Source organism: Monodon monoceros, unplaced genomic scaffold (assembly GCF_005190385.1).
Source record: "Monodon monoceros isolate NGI ecotype Baffin Bay Population unplaced genomic scaffold, NGI_Narwhal_1 Super_Scaffold_18, whole genome shotgun sequence".
Taxonomy (NCBI): Eukaryota; Metazoa; Chordata; class Mammalia; order Artiodactyla; family Monodontidae; genus Monodon; species Monodon monoceros.
Genome location: NW_021703774.1, coordinates 165,237,677 through 165,255,261, shown reverse-complemented (window position 1 = coordinate 165,255,261; position 17,585 = coordinate 165,237,677). Strand labels below are relative to the sequence as shown.

Genomic DNA, 17,585 nt, shown 5'->3' with positions numbered 1-17,585 from the left:
TACATCCTCTCGCTCAAGGTATGCACTGCGGCCTGACTTCCCTTAGACTGATCTCCGAAGTTTCCTAATCACCTTCCACCCTAGCTTCTCCAGGGCGTGAGCTCCTTGGCCCAGACATGTGGCTTGTGGCAGGTATCACAGTAATTAATACAAAATATGGAGGGGGAGGATTTAGGGGGACTAACACGGAGCACCTGCTATGCACCGGGAACTTTACACACTATCTCATTTAACCTTCACGATGACCCTGTGAGGTTGGTATCCCCATTTCACAGATGAGGCTCAGCGTGAAATGAGGCTTAGGATAGCACCAAAGGCCAAGACTTTTCCCTCAGATTGTGGGCCCCTCCCACAGGGCAGGCCTGGGATACAATGGGCAAGGGGACGGGTCTGTCTTAGGCAGCTGGGGTGGCCTGGATTCATTTCTGGCCATGTTAGGACACGCAGTTCCAGCACAGCCCCTGAGGGCCATCAAGACCTGGGTCTTCTCTGGGCCTCAGCAAGATGTGGCCTCTATTTTCCAGAACAAGGACTTTGCTTTCCTGGGTCACAGATCCTTCGAGAATCTAATGACAGTTCACATTCACATGCTGTCCCCAGAAAAAATGCACTTATACTCACAATTACAGGGGATTGCAGAGACCCTGGAGCCTACAGGCAGTTAAGAATCCCTGCTCCAGAAAGAGCTTCCCCATGAAGGCCAGGCAGCGGCAGCGAGGGGCCCCAGTGATGCTATCAGAGGATCAGAGAAGGGCAGTTCAGCAGCTAAAGGCAGTTTATTAGGGCAGCTTAACGTGGAGTGGCCTCTGCGCTGCAGACCAGCTGAGCGTAGGCAGTGCGGGAACAGCTGCTCCAGGACTCCTGTGCCCGTCCCTCAGGGCTTCCTCACCAAGCGGGACCTAGTAGATGGAGGCACAATTTTCCATCGCCAAGACATTGAGCTTGACCCATGTGGAAGTCACTGTCCCACTCAATCGGGCTGCTAGTGAAGGCCTTGAGGCTGAGCTGAGGTTTCTGAGCCCACGGAGGCACAGGACAACGCTGGTGGGCACAGTGGAGGGCAGATGAAAACGCTGACGTGGCGTGGAGAGCCGGAGCAGGTCTCTCCAAGGATGGTCCAGCCTCCGAGGAGCTCATGCCCTGGGCAGCGTGGGCTCTCTGGGTAGCAGGGAGGGGACAGTGCTTTCCCAGGGCCAGGGCCCCCTCGGGTGCCCCCAGTACTGTGGGGGGCAGGTGGGAGGAGACCTAGCTGGGCCTGCCCCGGAGGGGCCTGGCAGTCTCACAGAGCCCAAAGGCAGGGCAGCAGCAGGCAATGTGTTCACAGAGGCTCACCGCCAAAGCTGCTTTTGCTTTTCTTACGCCTGGCCTTGGTGAAGGGGATGTCAAGGGACTCAAGGCGGAAGGGCCGAGGCTGGGGCATTTCAGGGGCCTGGGTGGGTGGGATGGCAGAGCTGTTGCCAAGTGGGGAGCTGAGGCCTGGCGGCGAGCTGTGATGTGCTGTGGAGAAGCAGGACAGAAGCACTGGTGAGCCAGGAGCGCAGAGGATGGAGAGAAAAGACTCCGTGCGTGCGGGGTGCAAAGTCTGGTCCACCCCCTACCCAGCCAGAGGCCCTGGTCCCACAGCTGGGACCCCAGGCTCTGAGAAGCTGCTCTGGTTGAGGCCTTGGACCCAGCACTACATCTGCATCCAAAGGGTCTGGGCTGGGAGCATGGAGTTTTAAAGCCTCAGGCTGAGGCAGCCTGGACTGTCAAGCCACACAAGCCTGGTTCACATCCCTGCTCCACCACTTCCTGGAAGTATAACCCTAGGGAGCCACTTCTCTCCGAGCCTCAGTTTCCTCACCTGCAACATGGGCATGATGCCAACTACTCAACTGATGTCAGTTTCTTTCCTGTCCAGCTTTTCCCTCCTTATTCCTCAACTCCACCCATTCTGTCTCTCAAATAACCTCTGTGTAGAACTGAGATTTGCTTTTTATTGGTATTTTATTAGAAGCTCTGTGGTCTTTGATTTTAGTTTTAAAAGCAGAGGAACAAAGTGATTTTCGATTCTGGCTTGTAAAAGTGTGTTTTGCTTTTGTGGTCCTGTTTGTCCCCACTTGGCTCAGTGGGAGAAAGTCACCATACTGGCAACTGAGGAAGCTGGTGGCAACTGACCAAGTCCCAGACAACTCCAGGCCGGGGCCCAAGCTGTGTGCTGAGGACCTTCTGCGTGTCGGGGAGACACAGGATCCAACTCAGCACCTCCCCACCGGGAGATGGACAGAGCGGGGGAGGAAAGGGGAGGCCGTGTACTGAGCACTTCCCACCTCATCTCACCTGATCCTGAGGAGAAGGCATATCCCCCTCAATTTACAGCTGAGGAAACTGAGGCTCAGAGAGGGAAAGGGGTTTCTGACCCAGGCCTGTGTGACTCCAAATCCTCCAGAGCTCTCAGGGAGGGCCTGGAGGACAGGAGGTGGGCACGGTACTCACCGAGGCTCTTCATGGGATCCGCACTGAGGATCTGGGTGGCCCGCTTGGGGCGGAAGTAGTTACTGGCGATGTTTTCACTGTCACTCCGACTGAGCATCAGCCTGTAGCGGTCTTCTTCCTGCTAAGATTCCAAATCCTCACAGGTTAAGACCCCTTGCTTGTGCAGTTCTTACCTGGGCCCTTACCCAGGCTTCAGCAGGCTCTGCCAGCCCGGGTGGCAGGGCTGCCCTGAACCTCACTGCCCACGTTGGTGTTCCCTACACTTCAGACCCCAGACACTTGCGGTGGGATCTAGGCAGCTCAGGGCAAAAGGGTCACAGTCACCAGCCAGGCCTACACATGCTCCTCCCCACCTTCCACCCCCATCTTCCTTGGGACGCGAAGGGCCTTGTTCCTCCTGCAAAGCTCAAAACAAGGTCCATCGGGGCAAGGACGATACTACACACCCTTAAACCCATCACAATATATTCATAGAATAGGTAATACAGTACTCAGCTCATGAGCTCACTTCTGATCATGAGAACTGGAGTCCCAACATTTTTATCACCAAGGACTAGTATTTTTCACTGCTATAGTGGATTTCTTTTCTTCAGCCTGAATCTCTTCCTTCAGGGAACTACCATTCTCCCACTTGACATGGTCCTGGTGGGGTGATCATTCATAGGACCCGAATATCACCACTCCCACCTGCCCATCCCCTTGCTACACAGCTGGACATGTGACCCAGACTGGGCCAATCACAGAACTACATCTTCTGGATATAGTCATTGGTCCAAGAGTAGGCCCATGACCCAGGCAGAGCCAATCAGAATCTTGCCGCAAGCACTGGTTTAAGGATGCTCTAAAAGACCAGGTCTCTCTTCCTATTGGATCACCAATTGCTAGCAGCCATCTTTCCTGCCACATGGAGAAAGCCTGCCTGAGTCCAAACCTAGGATTCCAAGTGAGGCAGAGCCAAAAGGTCAAGAAACACACAGAACCAGGACTGGTTGAGCCCCTTGATCCAGCCATGCCTGAAACTGGTACACTTAACATGAACCAATAAATTCCCTAGTTTGCTTACTGGAACTAAAAGCATTCTAATATAACCCATTTGTGGTCCCAGGTTAAGAATGGTTGTTTCAGGAACAACTTAACACTTTTTTTTTTTTTTTTTTTTTTTACAAAGTTAAGGCATCAAAAGCAGCCGGTCAGAGCTTTAGCCAGCCTGAGTTGCTCAGGAGGAGATGCTTAGCTGGAATTCATTAACCTATGAGTGGCCTTATCATGACTGCAAACGTATTTTCTGTGTAGGTTTTCCAAAATATCTGTAATGGTTTAAGGCAGGGATCAGTAAATTACAGCCTATGGGCCAAATCTGGCCCACAGACTGTTCTTGTAAAGTTTTACTGGAACGCAGCTGTGCTCATTTGTTTACATATTGTGTATGGCTGGTTTTGTGCTATCATGGCAGAGTTAAGTAGTTGTGTCAGAGACCATGTGGCCCCCAGACCCTAAAATATTTACTGTTTGGTCCTTTAGGGAAAAGGTTGCTGACCTCTCCTTTAAGGATATATATTTGTTGTAATACAAAACAAGGGAGATATGAAATAAAGTGACTTTAGAATCCCAATGACTGTTTATGGAAACCCTGAGGATGCTTTCACTCCAAGGGTAACAGCTGGGACCAAGGGAACCAGAATGAACTCCTTGGCCACTGGGATTGAAGCTGAAGCTTCTGTCCTTCACCAGCAGTGTGGGCTGCCTTGAACCCCTGCTTTTCCTCTGGTCTTTATGCACATAAAGGGATTTTGAATGAGGGCCAGAGGGGGTGGAGGGTCTGGGTGCAAAGAATTACACAGAAAGGGTCCTGGCTCAGCCCCCTACTTTAATCATGAGGTGGACAGAAACAGTCCAGTTTCTACAGCACCACTGACCCACTGCACCTTGGGGGCCAAGCCTGCCCCGTGCCAGCTCTCCCCTCGCTCTCCCAGAGACCTTACCGTGCCTGGTTCGCTGTTGTCCGCTGTGGAGGTTTTGCGGGCTGATCTGTTCTGTAGCCCTGTTGAAACTGCTATGAGAAAACAGAAGCTGCGGTCACTGCTGCCTGGAATGAGGGCCAGAGGGACGGGGGGCTGGGTGCTCAGGCCTGGCTCAGGCTTGGAGCCAGGGGAGGACACCTCCCAGCCCAAGCAAGGGGATGGCTTTGGGAAACAGACAACCGGAGGGCTCAGTCCAAAGAAGCCACTCCACTGCCTCCGGGCTAGAGAGCAGGTGGGCGCAGGGAGAAAGGCCACTCTGCCTGCAGACTGTGGGAAATGGGGCAGCTGGAGTTTCAGTAGGGATGGTGCCAGTGCCATCCGTGATCGTCAGAGATGTAGGACCTGGATGGATACCCTCTGACCAGGTGAGGACCGGTGCGGGCCCCGTGGGATGTAGGAGCCTGCTGCTCCCTGAATGGGCAGAGCCAGCACGTGGCTGGAGAGGATCCACCGCAAGTCTGGCCCTACTCTGACTCAGTGGAGGTGGGGGAGCCTTCAAGATCATCTTTTCCAACCCCTTCTTTGTGAAGATCAGGGAACCAAAGCCCAGAGAGGGACAGTGACCAACATAAGGTCACACAGGAGGTCAGTGGCAAAAGCAGAAGGTGAACCAGGCCTGAAACTCTGAACAGCTCATTTCTGTCCCTGGCCTACAACTCACCGCTATGACTGTGATTTTGGATAAGTCACTTACATTCCCTGAGATTCCTCATATGTAAAACAGGTGTAAAACATCTTTGTCCTTCACAGGGTTATTGTAGGATGAAATAATGACAATGATGATCATGATAAGAAAATGTACCACACATTTAAAATGCGCCAGGCGTGGCTCTAAGGGTTTTACATGTACTAACACATTTTAAGCCACCCAGCAACCTTTAAGGAAAGTGCTGTTATTAATCCCCATTTCACAGAGGAGGGCACTGAGTCCCCAAAAGGCCACACAGGGAATGGTGGAGCCAGAATTCCAACCTACATCTGTCTGACTCTTAGGTCCCCAACATTTTGGGTACCCAGAGTCACATGTCTGCTGTACCCACAGCCAGCAGGGAGAGGTGCATGGCCACCTGTCAGCCTGCAGGAGGGCAAACTGTGGAGAAGGGCAGGGACAACTGCTGGGGGGCAGCGCAGCAAAGTTCCTGACCTACTGGGAGGCTGGTTTTTATGATGATGGGCTGGGGGATCTTCCAGAAGCCATTATCCTCATCCCAGCAGGACTCGCGCCTTATCTTCTCCAGGTTGCTATAGTTACAGTCCCGGCGAATCAGGGGCTGCACCTGCTCCAAGAGCTGCTGGAAGAGCATAAAGTCACGTTCCTGCCGACGGATGGTGGCCAAGTAATCGATCTTCTCTAGCTCAAACTCTGACTGCAGATCTTTGATCTCCACCTCTGCTGCCCGAAGCTAAAAACAAGGGATGACAAGCAGTGAGGAGGAAAGACATCGACACATTTCACCGTCCATCTGACCTCTGCATCCGCTCCCTGCCCCTCCGGCCAGCCACTCATCCTCTGCTCACTGATCCACTCACCCATCCATTCTGATCTCCACCGTCTGTCCTGTCATCCTTCCATTGATCCATTCACCTTCCCTCCCACCTCTCCACTCAGTGTTTAAGTGAGCATCTACAGGGTCCACAGCCCTGCAGAAAGCAGGAAGAGAGGCTTATCATCAACCCCCACTGCCAGCCCTCAGTCTCTATCCCACACTCATACATTTTATTCAGGAGCCTTTTAGAAGGCTCCACACATAACACTGTAGTCACCACAGTCCTACAGGATCTCAGAGAACTGTACAAGCTCTTTATCTAAAAGAAGCAATAGGCATAAATTCTCAGACTCAACAGTCCTTGCTCTCCCGCTGCCACAATCCTGTTATGATGTGACAAACACCAGACTTAAGAATCAGACCCACCTTGATTTAACCATGGGTTCCAGATTTTTTTGATCTCCTGCCCAGGTCTGCCAGACTGGCCCTCCATAGCCTCCTAAGCATGGGGACTCCCAACTCCAACCAGGCCCTCCCTGAACCCCAAGACACCTTGGCACAATCTGTTTCCTCAAAGAGCAGGGACAGTTTGATTAGTAAAGAAGACTGTTTTAAATTCATGGGAGGGCTTTCCTGGTGGCGCAATGGTTAAGAATCTGCCTGCCAATGCAGGGGACATGGGTTTGAGCCCTGGTCCGGGAAGATCCCACATGCCACGGAGCAGCTAAGCCCGTGCGCCACAGCCTGCGCACCACAACTACTGAAGCTCACACACCTAGAGCCCACGCTCTGCAACAAGAGAAGCCACTGCAATGAGAAGCCTGTGCACCGCAACTAGAGAAAGCCCATGCACAGCAATGAACACCCAGTGCAGACAAAAATAAATAAATAAAATAAAATAAATTTTTTAAAAAATTTAAAAATAAATTCATGGGAATGATAGTCACATGCAATCAACTGAGAACACAGGATGCCTGGTAGGACACAGGTGGGTGGCGAGCCATCAGGGAGGGGTGGGTACACAGGGCCTTCAATTAAATTAATTATGCTCCATGAATGTAGCTAGATAGTAGATACATGGCATTCATGGTAACAATCTTAATATATTATTGTACATTTGTAATCATTCACAATGATTTTTATAACAGCTTTATTGAGATATAGTTCATGTCATACAATTCACCAATTTAAAGTGTACAATTTGGGAATTCCTTGGTGGTCCAGGGGTTAGGACTCCACGCTCTCACTGCCAAGGGCCTGGGTTCAATCCTTTAGCAGGGAACTAAAATCCCACAAGCCGTGCAGCACAGCCAAAAAATAAAATAAAATAAAAAATAGGGCTTCCCTGGTGGCACAGTGGTTGAGAGTCCGCCTGCCGATGCAGGGGACACGGGTTCGTGCCCCAGTCCGGGAATATCCCACATGCCGCGGAGCGGCTGGGCCCGTGAGCCATGGCTGCTGAGCCTGCGCGTCCGGAGCCTGTGTTCTGCAACGGGGGAGGCCACAACAGTGAGAGGCCCACATACCGCAAAAAAATAAATAAATAAAAATTAAAAAATAAAGTATACAATTCAGTGGCTTTTAGCATATTCAGAGTTGTACAATCATCACCACCAGTCTACTTTCTGTCTCTATAGATATGTTTATTCTGGACATTTCATATAAATGTAATCATACAACATGTGGTCTTTTGTATCTGGCTTCTTTCAATGAACATAGAGTTTTCAAGGTTCATCCATGTTGTAGAACATGTCAGTGCTTCATTCCTTTTCCTGCCAAATAATATTCCATTGTGTGGATATATCACATTATTTTTTCATTCATGATTGTTTCCATTTGCAGCTATAATAAATAATGCGACTATGAACATCAGTGTACCATTTTTTGTGTGGATATATTTTTGTTGTTCTTGAGTGTAACTGCTGGGTCATATGGTAACACTATGTTTAAGCAATTGAGGAACTTCCAGACTATTTTTCAAAGCAGTATATGAGGGCTCCACGTACGCACAAGCAGTATATGAGGCCTCCAATTTCTCCACATCCTCACCAACATTTGTTATTGTATGTCTTTTTTACTACAATCATCCCAGTGTGTATGAGATGGTATCTCACTGTGGTTTTGAGTTGCATTTCCCTAATGGCTAATGATGTTAAACATCCTTTCATGTGTTTATTGGCCATTTGTATATCTTCTTTGGATAAATGTTCAGATCCTTTGCCCATTTTAAAATTGGGTGGTCTTTTCATTCTTGAGTTGTAAGTTTTTATAATATTTTCTAGATGCAAGCATCTTATCATACTATATGATTTGAAAATATTTTCTTTCATTCTGTGAGATGCCTTTTCTCTTTTTTGATAGTGTTCCTTGAAGCACAAAAGTTTAATTTTTTTTAAATACCTGCTGGTTCTTTTTTTGTTGTGTTTTGGCTGCGCCCTGCAGCTTGTGGGATATCTTAGCTCCCTGACCAGGGATTGAACCTGGGCCCTCAACAGTGAAAATGTGGGGTCTTAACCACTGGAACGCCAGGGAATTCCTACAAAAGTTTAATTTTGATTAAGTCCAATTTATCTTTTATTCCTTTGTTGTTTGTGCTTTTGGTATCATACCTAAGAAAGCATTACCTAATTAAAGGTAATAAAGATTTAAACCTGCATTTTCTTCAAAGAGTTTTATAGTTTTACCTCTTCTATTTAGGTTTTTGACTCATTTTGAGTTAATTTTTGTATACTACATGAGGTTGGAGTCCAGCATCTTTCTTTGGCATGTGGGTATCTAGTTGTCCCAGCATCATTTGTTGAAAAGACTATCCTTTCTCCATTGAATCATCTTGGCACCCTTGTTGAAAATCAACTAACTGTAAATGTGAGGGTTTATTTCTAGACCCCCCAGTTCCATTCCACTGATTCTATATGTCTGTCTTTACACCAGTACCACTCAGCCTTGATTACTGTAACTTTGTAGTAAATTTTGCATCAGGAAGTATGAGTCCTCCAACTTTGTTCTTTTCAAGATTATCTTGGCTATTCTGAGTCCCTTGAATTTCCATATGAACTTTAAGATCAGCTTGTCAATTTCTTCAAAGAAGCCAGCTGGTTCTTTGAGAGTGATTGCCTTGAAATCTGCAGATCAATTTAAGAAGTATAGCCATCTTGTCAAAATTAAGTGTTCCAATCTATGAACATGGTATATCTTTCCATTTATTTAGGTATCCTTTTCTCTCTCTCTCTCTCTCTCTCTCTCTCTCTCTTTTTTTTGGTCACGCTGCGCAGCATACAGGGTATCTTAGTTCCCTGACCAGGGATCGAACCCATGCCCCTTGCAGTGGAGGTGCAGAGTCTTAACCACTGGACCGCCAGGGAAGTTTCTATTTAGGTATTCTTAATTTCTCTCAACAATGTTTTATAGTTTTTGGAATATAAGTTTTGTACTTCTTTTGTAAAACTTTTTCCTGGGCTTCCCTGGTGGCGCAGTGGTTAAGAATCCACCTGCCAATGCAGGGGACACGGGTTCGAGCCCTGGTCCAGGAAGGTCCCACATGCTGTGGAGCAACTAAGCCCGTGCGTCACAACTACTGAGCCTGCGCTCTAGAGCCTGCAAGCCACAACTACTGAAGCCCACGTGCCTAGAGTCCGTGCTCTACAACAAGAGAAGCCACCGCAATGAGAAGCCCGTGCACTGCAACAAAGAGCTGCCCCCACTCTCCACAACTAGAGAAAGCCCACGCGCAGCAACGAAGACCCAACGCAGCCAAAAATAAATAAATTTATTAAAAAAATTTTTTCCTAAGTATTTTATTCTTTTTGATGTATTGTACATTGTTTTCTTAAATCTATTTGCAGATTATTCATTGCAAGTGTACAAAAATACAACTGTTTTTTCCTTATTGATCTTGTATCCTGCTGAACTTGTTCATTGATTCCAGTAGATTTTTTTAGCGGATTCCTTAAGATTTTCTATATATAAAGATCATGTCATCTGCAACTAGAGATAGGTTTACCTATTCTTTGCCAATCTAGATGCATTTCATTTCACTTTCTTGCTTAACTGCCCTTGCTAGAACCACCAGTCCAATGTTGAACAGAAGTTGTAAGAGCAAGTACCCTTTTCTTGTTTCTGATCTTAAGGGAAAAGCATTCTGTCTTTCACCACTGAGTAAGATGTTAGCTGTGAGTTTTTCATGCCCTTTATCAGGCTGAAGAAGTTACCTTCCATTCCTAGTTTGCTGAGTGTTTTTATCATGACAGGTTTTGAATTTTGTTAAATGCTTTTTCTGCATCTATTAAGATGATCATGTAGATTTTGTCCTTTATTCTATTGATATTACATTAATTGATTTTTGGATGCTAAACCAACCTTGAATTCCTGGGATAAATCCCACTTCAGCATGGTGTATAATCCTTTTGATATGTTGCTAGATTTGGTGTGCTGGTATCTTGTAGAGCATTTTTTATCTATATTCATTAAAATATTGGTTTATAGTTTTCTTGTTATGTCTTTGTCTGGTTTTGGTATCAGGTGTTACTGGCCCCATAGAAAGAGTTGAGAAGTGTTCTCTTCTATTTCATAATGATTTTTAAAAATACCTTTGTCAGCCAATAGCCTTCATTTCACAAACAAAATCCAGTTAGGAGATATAATGGAGGGGACGACTTCCCTGATGACGAAGTGGTTAAGAATCCACCTGCCAATGCAGGGGACACGGGTTCCAGCCCTGATCCGGGAAGATCCCACATGCCGCGGAGCAACTAAGCCCGTGCGCCACAACTACTGAGCCTGCGCTCTAGAGCACAAGCCACAACTACTGAGCCTGTGTGTCGCAACTACTGAAGCCAGCGCACCTAGAGCCCATGCTCCGAAACAAGAGAAGCCACTGCAATGAGGAGACTGCACACTGAAACAAAGAGTAGCCCCCGCTCACTGCAACTAGGGAAAGCCCATGCACAGCAATGAAGACCCAACGCAGCCAAAAATAAATAAATAAAATTTATTTTTTTAAAAAAAGTTATAATGGAGAAGGATACCCCATAGAGGAAAGCAAATAAAATAAAATACCTAAGTGTAAAACTAACAAGATATGTCTAAAACCTATATGAGGAAATCTATAAAATTCTCCTGAGTGACATAAAAATTGATTTGAACTAATAGAAAGATATGGCATGGATGTTCCTGAACAGGATAACTCAACTTCACAAAAATGTCAGTACTCCCAAGCTAACTTATAAATATAGCATAATTCTCCCCAAAATTCCACCCGCTTGTTTCTTTTCCTTTTGAGCTAACCCAATTGTTTATAAAGTTCATTTGGGGTGGGGGAAGCAAACAAGAAAGAATAGCCAGGTAAAACCTGGAAAAGAAAATCAATAAGAGAGGATTATGAGATTATAAAACAGGTTATAAAGCCTCTGAATTTTAAACAAAGTAGCTGACACTGGTACATGAACAGACAGAGCAAGAGAAATGAACAGAAAATCCAGAAATACATCTAAGTACATACAGAAACTTAGCATACAAAAGAACAGCACTGAAGTCAGTGGAGAGTAAATGGACTTTTCAAACAATGGTGCAAAAGATAATATTGAATCAGCTCCTCACACGTGCACCACAATAAATTCCAAGTGGATCAGAGATTTAAATGTAAAAACAAAAAACCCCATACAAGTTCTAGGAGAAAACACAAGTGAAGATTTCCAGCTATGACTCAAAATCTATATGCAATAATTTAAAAGTTGCTCAACTTGACCAAAAAAAATTTTATGGAAAAATACCATAAAGCATAGTAAAAAGTGACAATAACAAACTAGAAGAAAAAAGATTTCCAACTTATCTCACAGACCAACAGTTAATATCGCTAATATAAATTATAATACTTCTCAAAAAATAAAAAAAATAAAAAAATTAAAAAATTATAATACTTCTCATATAAAGAGCTCCTACAAGTAGAGAAGAAAAAGAACCACCATCGTGTGAACACAGTTCCGAGAATAAAACCTGCAAACATCCCTAAAACATATGGAAAAATGCTCAACCTTGCTCGCAGTATAAAAAATGCAGATTAAAACTGCACTGAATCATAAAATAAATGTCTTGGGAATGTAACACACAGCATGGAGACTACAGTTAATAACACTGTGTTGCATATTTGAAAGTTGCTAAGAGAGTTGATCTTAAAGGTTCTCATCACAAGAAAAAGAATTTGTAACTGTGTGAGGTGACGCATGTTAACTAGACTTATTGTGGCGATCATTTCACAATATGTACAAATACTCAATCATTATGTTCTATACTGAAACCAATATAATGTTATATGTCAATTATATCTCAATTTTTCTTAATGTAAAAAAGGAAACTACGGACTTTCTTGGCGGTCCAGTGGTTAAGACTCCGTGCTTCCACTGCACGGGGCGTGGGTTCCATCCCTGGTCAGGGAATTAAGATCCCGCGTGCTGTGCAGCGTGGCAAATAAATAAATAAATAAATAAATCTAGGGGGGGATAATGCGAGGACTCCATATTTTTTTTAAAAAAGGAAAACTACACTGAGGTACTACTTCTTATCTATCAGAATGTCAAAAATCCAAAAAATTTTCAGTATAACCTGTTGGTGAGGCTGTGAGAAAACACACACATGTGTGCTAGTGGAAGCAGAAAAGGACACAGCCCCCGTGGAGGGAAGTTGGCAATATCTAGCAAAATCACACATGTATTTACTCTTTGTCCCAGCAATCCCAGTTGGAGGAATTGATTCCAAAGGAATCTACCAAAAATATAAAAGTAGTATGCACAGACTATTCACTAGAGCACTCCTTATTGTAGCAAAAGATTGGAAATGTCCATCATGACTTTTTTTTTTTTTTTTTTGCGGTACGCGGGCCTCTCACTGCTGTGGCCTCTCCCGTTGCGGAGCACAGGCTCTGGACGCGCAGGCTCAGCGGCCATGGCTCACGGGCCCAGCCGCTCCGCGGCATGTGGGATCTTCCCGGACCGGGGCACGAACCCGTGTCCCCTGCATCGGCAGGCGGAGTCTCAACCACTGCGCCACCAGGGAAGCCCCACCATGACTTTTGAGTAAACAATGATACAGCCTCACGGTGGAGTACCATGTAGCAGTAAAAAGGAATGAGGAATATTTCTAGATATTGCTATGGAGTGATCTTCAGGATATATCATTATGAGAAAAAAAAAAAAGCTAGGGATGGAAGCAGGGATGGAAGTGTGTATTGTAGCTACTTTTATCCGAGAAGGGGGAGGATATGTATGGGGAGAGGGACAGGTGTACACACACACACACACGTTTGTTTATATTTTAAAAATATATACACAGATACCTAAATCTGAATCTCCCCAGAGAGAGCCTCAGAAAAACATACAGAACAATGAGGAGAAAAAATAAAACCATCCTGAGCCCAGGCACTGATCGGGAGACAGAGAACACTAGAAGCTTCAAATTACCAATAAATTCAGCAGACAGCTCCTAGCCCACCCCACAGGGGGATAAGTGGAGGGCACCCAGGAAAGCATGGAGTGGAAGGACAAGATGACAGAAGGCAGTTAAATCACTCCCCAAAGAGAAAGCCCCACTCTGACGGTGGGAAAACACTGAAAACAGATCTGACATTGGGAAATTGATAGGAGAGACTGAAATGTGTGCAGGACTCAAACTATTAGTCTCTCTAAGGCACTACTCTGGAGGTCATTTAGAGAGCACTTAGAAGTGGGAGATGCCCCCTGAGGTGGAAATTAAAAGTCCTGCAGAAACAAGAGACAATTACAAAAGAAGCAATGGCCCCTCTCACCAAAATAAATAAATAATTTTTTTTTTAAACTGCTTTGGAAGGCAAGATTTTTGCCCCTATGATTTTCATCCCCTGGCGTTATGCCTTTGAATATGTTATCTTAAATGGTAAAAAGGACTTTGCAAATGGAATTAATGTTATTAATCAATTGACTTTAAAATAGGGAGATTATCCCGCATTATCGAGTGGGTCCACGGTAATTAAGTGTGGGAGAGGGGGGCAGAGAGATGGGCAGAAGAGGTGCATTGGAAGGGAGGCTTCACAGAAGTAAGTCAGGAGGAGAGTCAAAGAGATTGGAAGCAGGATTCCCTGGTGGTGCAGTGGTCAAGAACCCGCTTGCCAATGCAGGGGACACGGGTTCAAGCCCTCGTCCAGGAAGATTCAACATACCGCGGAGCAACTAAGCCCGTGCGCCACAACTACTGAACTCGCGTGCCTAGAGCCCGTGCTCTACAAGAGGAGCCACTGCAATGAGAAGCCCACGCGCCGCAACGAAGAGCAGCCCCTGCTCGCAGCAACTAGAGAAAGCCCACGTGCATCAATGAAGACCCAATGCAGCCAAAAATTAATTAATTAATTAATTAATTTTTAAAAAATCCATTAAAAAAAAAAAGGGATTGGAAGCAGGAGAGGGACTCTATCGTCCAGGCTGTCTTTGAAGGGGGACAGGCGCCAGGAAATGCCGGCTGCCTCCAGAAACTGAGAATGACCATGACTGACAGCCAGCAAGGAGATGGGAACCTCAGTCCTACAGCCACATAGGAATAAATTCTATCAGCAACCTTCAAATGGATTCTCCCCTAGGACCTCCAGAAAGAAATGCAGTCCTGCCCATACCTTCAGTTCAGCCCTGTGGAATTCTAAGCAGAGAAACCAAGCCACGCTGTACCTGGAATCTGACCTACAGAACTGTGAAATAATATATTTGTGTTGTTTCAGGCAACTAAATGTGTGGTAATTTGCTACAGCAGCCATAGGACACTAATGAAAAGCTCTATGTAAAGCTGCGCTTCCGTATGGCCAGAAGAGCGTGCTATCAAATAGGAAAGCCCAGCAAGGCACCCCGAACCTTTACCTCTGTATGGCCGTTAGCATAACTGATGCTATCCAGGGCTCGTTCAGTTCCTCCTGTCCCTTCACGGACCCTACCTAGGGCTGTACAGGGTAGTAAATCTCTTCTGTTGTGGGGCTTTGTAGTTCGTAGATATTGTTTAATTATGATGAGGTCCAGGTAGCCTCTATGCTCTGGTAGAGTCTCCAAACAATGACGAAGACCTTCCCTGATGTATTCCCACTGCCCACAAGACTAGTTACCCATTCATAAATCTTGACTTAAAAGTGCTCTTCCTGTTTTCAAGTACCTACCCCCACACGCTAGGTAAATACAGAATTGTCCCAACGCCCCCTCGGTGCTGCGGAGCGCAGCTGCGAATGCTTCCCAATTGTCACCTGCCCAGTCCCACCCTGTGAGTACCGTACCCTATAATCAACGGATCCATTGACTATATGGAGCTGCCTGCCTCATCTTTCTGTCCCAAGGTATCTTAGTTTGGCGGGTACTTTTTGTCCCCTCCATCCTCCAGCAACCTCTGCATTCAATTGTCACCGAGAGTGCCGGAAAACAAGACATTATGGAATAAACAGAAGAGAGCAGATGTATCTAGTCGAAGCTACTATAAGATACAGAAAATGAAAGTCAAAGCATTTCAGCAGAAGAAAATTCCCCCCAAAGCACAAGCACACGGAACCAAACAGATTAAAAATATAACACCCCAATGTGAATAAAGTTTCCTTAAACAAGCACTCACAGATGTGAGATTTTCAAATCAGAAATCCAAAATCTTGAAATGGACAAAAATGAGGAAGACGTCAAGTGGGACATTAACACAAAACGAGGAAAGAATTTTTTAAAAACTTAAGATATGTAGACCAAAGTACAAGAAAGACCAAATTCAATTAAGGACATAAAGGGTATTAAGAAAAGGCATGAAAACAGCCAAGAAAAATTTAAAACTAAAGACGTTTAAAGAGGAAAAAGTATCATCTTTATGCTTTGGCAAGACCCCTCGGTCGCCTGTGTTGAGTGGGGATGAGGAGGGGGCAGCAGGTGGCCAAGCAGGACATTATGAGGCCCAGATCACCCGGAGGATGCTCTGAAGGACAGAGAAGTGTCTGTCACAGATGGCAGAGCCTCATCCTCCTCTGGTCCTCACTCCCCAAGCTCAGCCAGGTAGCTGCCTTTCTGTTCCCCGAACCTCGGACCTCATTCCGGGCACTGGACGGTCTCTCGGACCAGACCGCTCTTCCATCAGGTCCCACCTAAGAAGTCACCACCTCCACCAGAACGGCCCTGTCCCCCCTCCATCTACGGTGGCCCCAGGAACTTCTGGGGTTCTGCTAATGCTCGGTGCCTCCGTCTGGGTGCTGGTTGCACAGGGCACTCACTTTGTGGAAATGAATTCAGTTTTGCATTTGTGATTTGGGCATTGGTACTTAAAAAAAAGTAAAAACATAAAAATAAAGCCGCCCCTACCTCCTGCCCCCCCATTCTCTTCATCAGGCTACCCCTCCCTAGAGTCTCTTGCTTCTTTCTCTGCTACGTTGTTTCTTACACACACACACTTCCCCTGGAACGCGAGCTCCAAGAGTGCAGAGACGCTCCTGTCACCGTGACAGCTTCCAGAATAGGGTGTGTCATACAGCAGGTACCGAATGCATACACGCAGGTGTCAAGACCGGGTGTGAAGGCCCCGCCCAGCGTTGCCTGCGTGTGGGGGCGGGGCCAGCGGGGGCGCGGCCTGAGCCCAGGGCCTCACCTTCCTCTGCATCTTCTCCAGCAGCTTGCTCTTGGCCCTCACTTCCTCCTGGATGGAGTCGTAGACGTTGAGCAGCACCCAGTCCCCGCTGTCCTCGTCTGAGTTCTGCAGGGCCGCCACCAACTGCTTCTTGCGCTCGTCTGCATACCGCTTCCGCCGCCTGTGCTTCTCCTTCAGGTCCTTGTTCTTGGCCTGCTCGCCCCCGACCACCTGCTGCTCCAACAGCTGCAAGCTGCCCTCATGGAGGAGAAAGCAAACGTGACACAGTCTACCGATCACTGAGCACTGGATGTCCAGCCTGATCTCATCGACTCCTTCCAACAACCCCACTTCACAGACACGTAAACTGAGGCCCAGAGAGGTGAAGCTGCTGGCTTGGAATCAGACCCAGCATTCCTGCCAGATCTCCCTGACTCCAAGCTTGTGTGCTCAGCCACCCAGCTGGTTCTGCCCCACAGGAAGGGTGAGAGTCTCCCTCTGGAGCCACAGCTGCTCCACCCGCCTCCCGCCTCCTGGGACTGGTGGTGCCACCACAGGGCAGGCTCGCGGCCATGCTCCCAGGCAACCTCAGGGATCAGAATACCCCTGGGTTGTGGAGAATATTCCATACAGTCAGTGCATAATGTTTAATCAGGGAACATTAAGAACAGTTCGTTTTTTTAAATATTTGTATCTAAAATGCTAAAAAAATGTTTAGAGTTTTGCCTTTAAAAGTACAAATTTGAAATAACTACAAAGGCTTATGTAGAACTCCCTACTCTCTAGTAAAGCACCACAGAAGTATTTTAGACTCTGCCTCTTTCCAAAGGGACATAAGGGGAGTATAACTAAAGACATTCCCAAGATTCATAACAGGATAGGAGATCATGCTGAAGGGAAAGGACGGAACCACGCAAACCGAGCAGCCGGGCCCAGACCCGCTTCAGGCTCAGTTCTCGGCTTGACGGCAGCCGGGATTCAGGGGAGTCACATCCAATTCACTGCTCTGCTT

At 46.6% G+C, this 17,585-nt stretch overlaps 1 protein-coding gene across 2 annotated transcripts in view; it reads right to left on the bottom strand.

Moving 5' to 3' along the window:
* Positions 1–1,318: 1,318 nt before the first annotated feature.
* KIF17 (kinesin family member 17) overlaps positions 1,319–17,585 on the bottom strand; it is a 46,973-nt gene continuing 30,706 nt past the window's right edge. The window contains exons 11-15 of one of the 2 annotated variants that reach the window (XM_029229417.1): positions 16,595–16,826; positions 5,641–5,899; positions 4,458–4,528; positions 2,476–2,593; positions 1,319–1,497 (exon numbers count right to left, since the gene is read on the bottom strand). In XM_029229417.1, the coding sequence (XP_029085250.1) occupies positions 1,319–1,497; positions 2,476–2,593; positions 4,458–4,528; positions 5,641–5,899; positions 16,595–16,826 (859 nt within the window). The remainder of the gene's footprint in view (positions 1,498–2,475; positions 2,594–4,457; positions 4,529–5,640; positions 5,900–16,594; positions 16,827–17,585) is intronic. The other variant, XM_029229418.1, reaches the window with a different exon arrangement.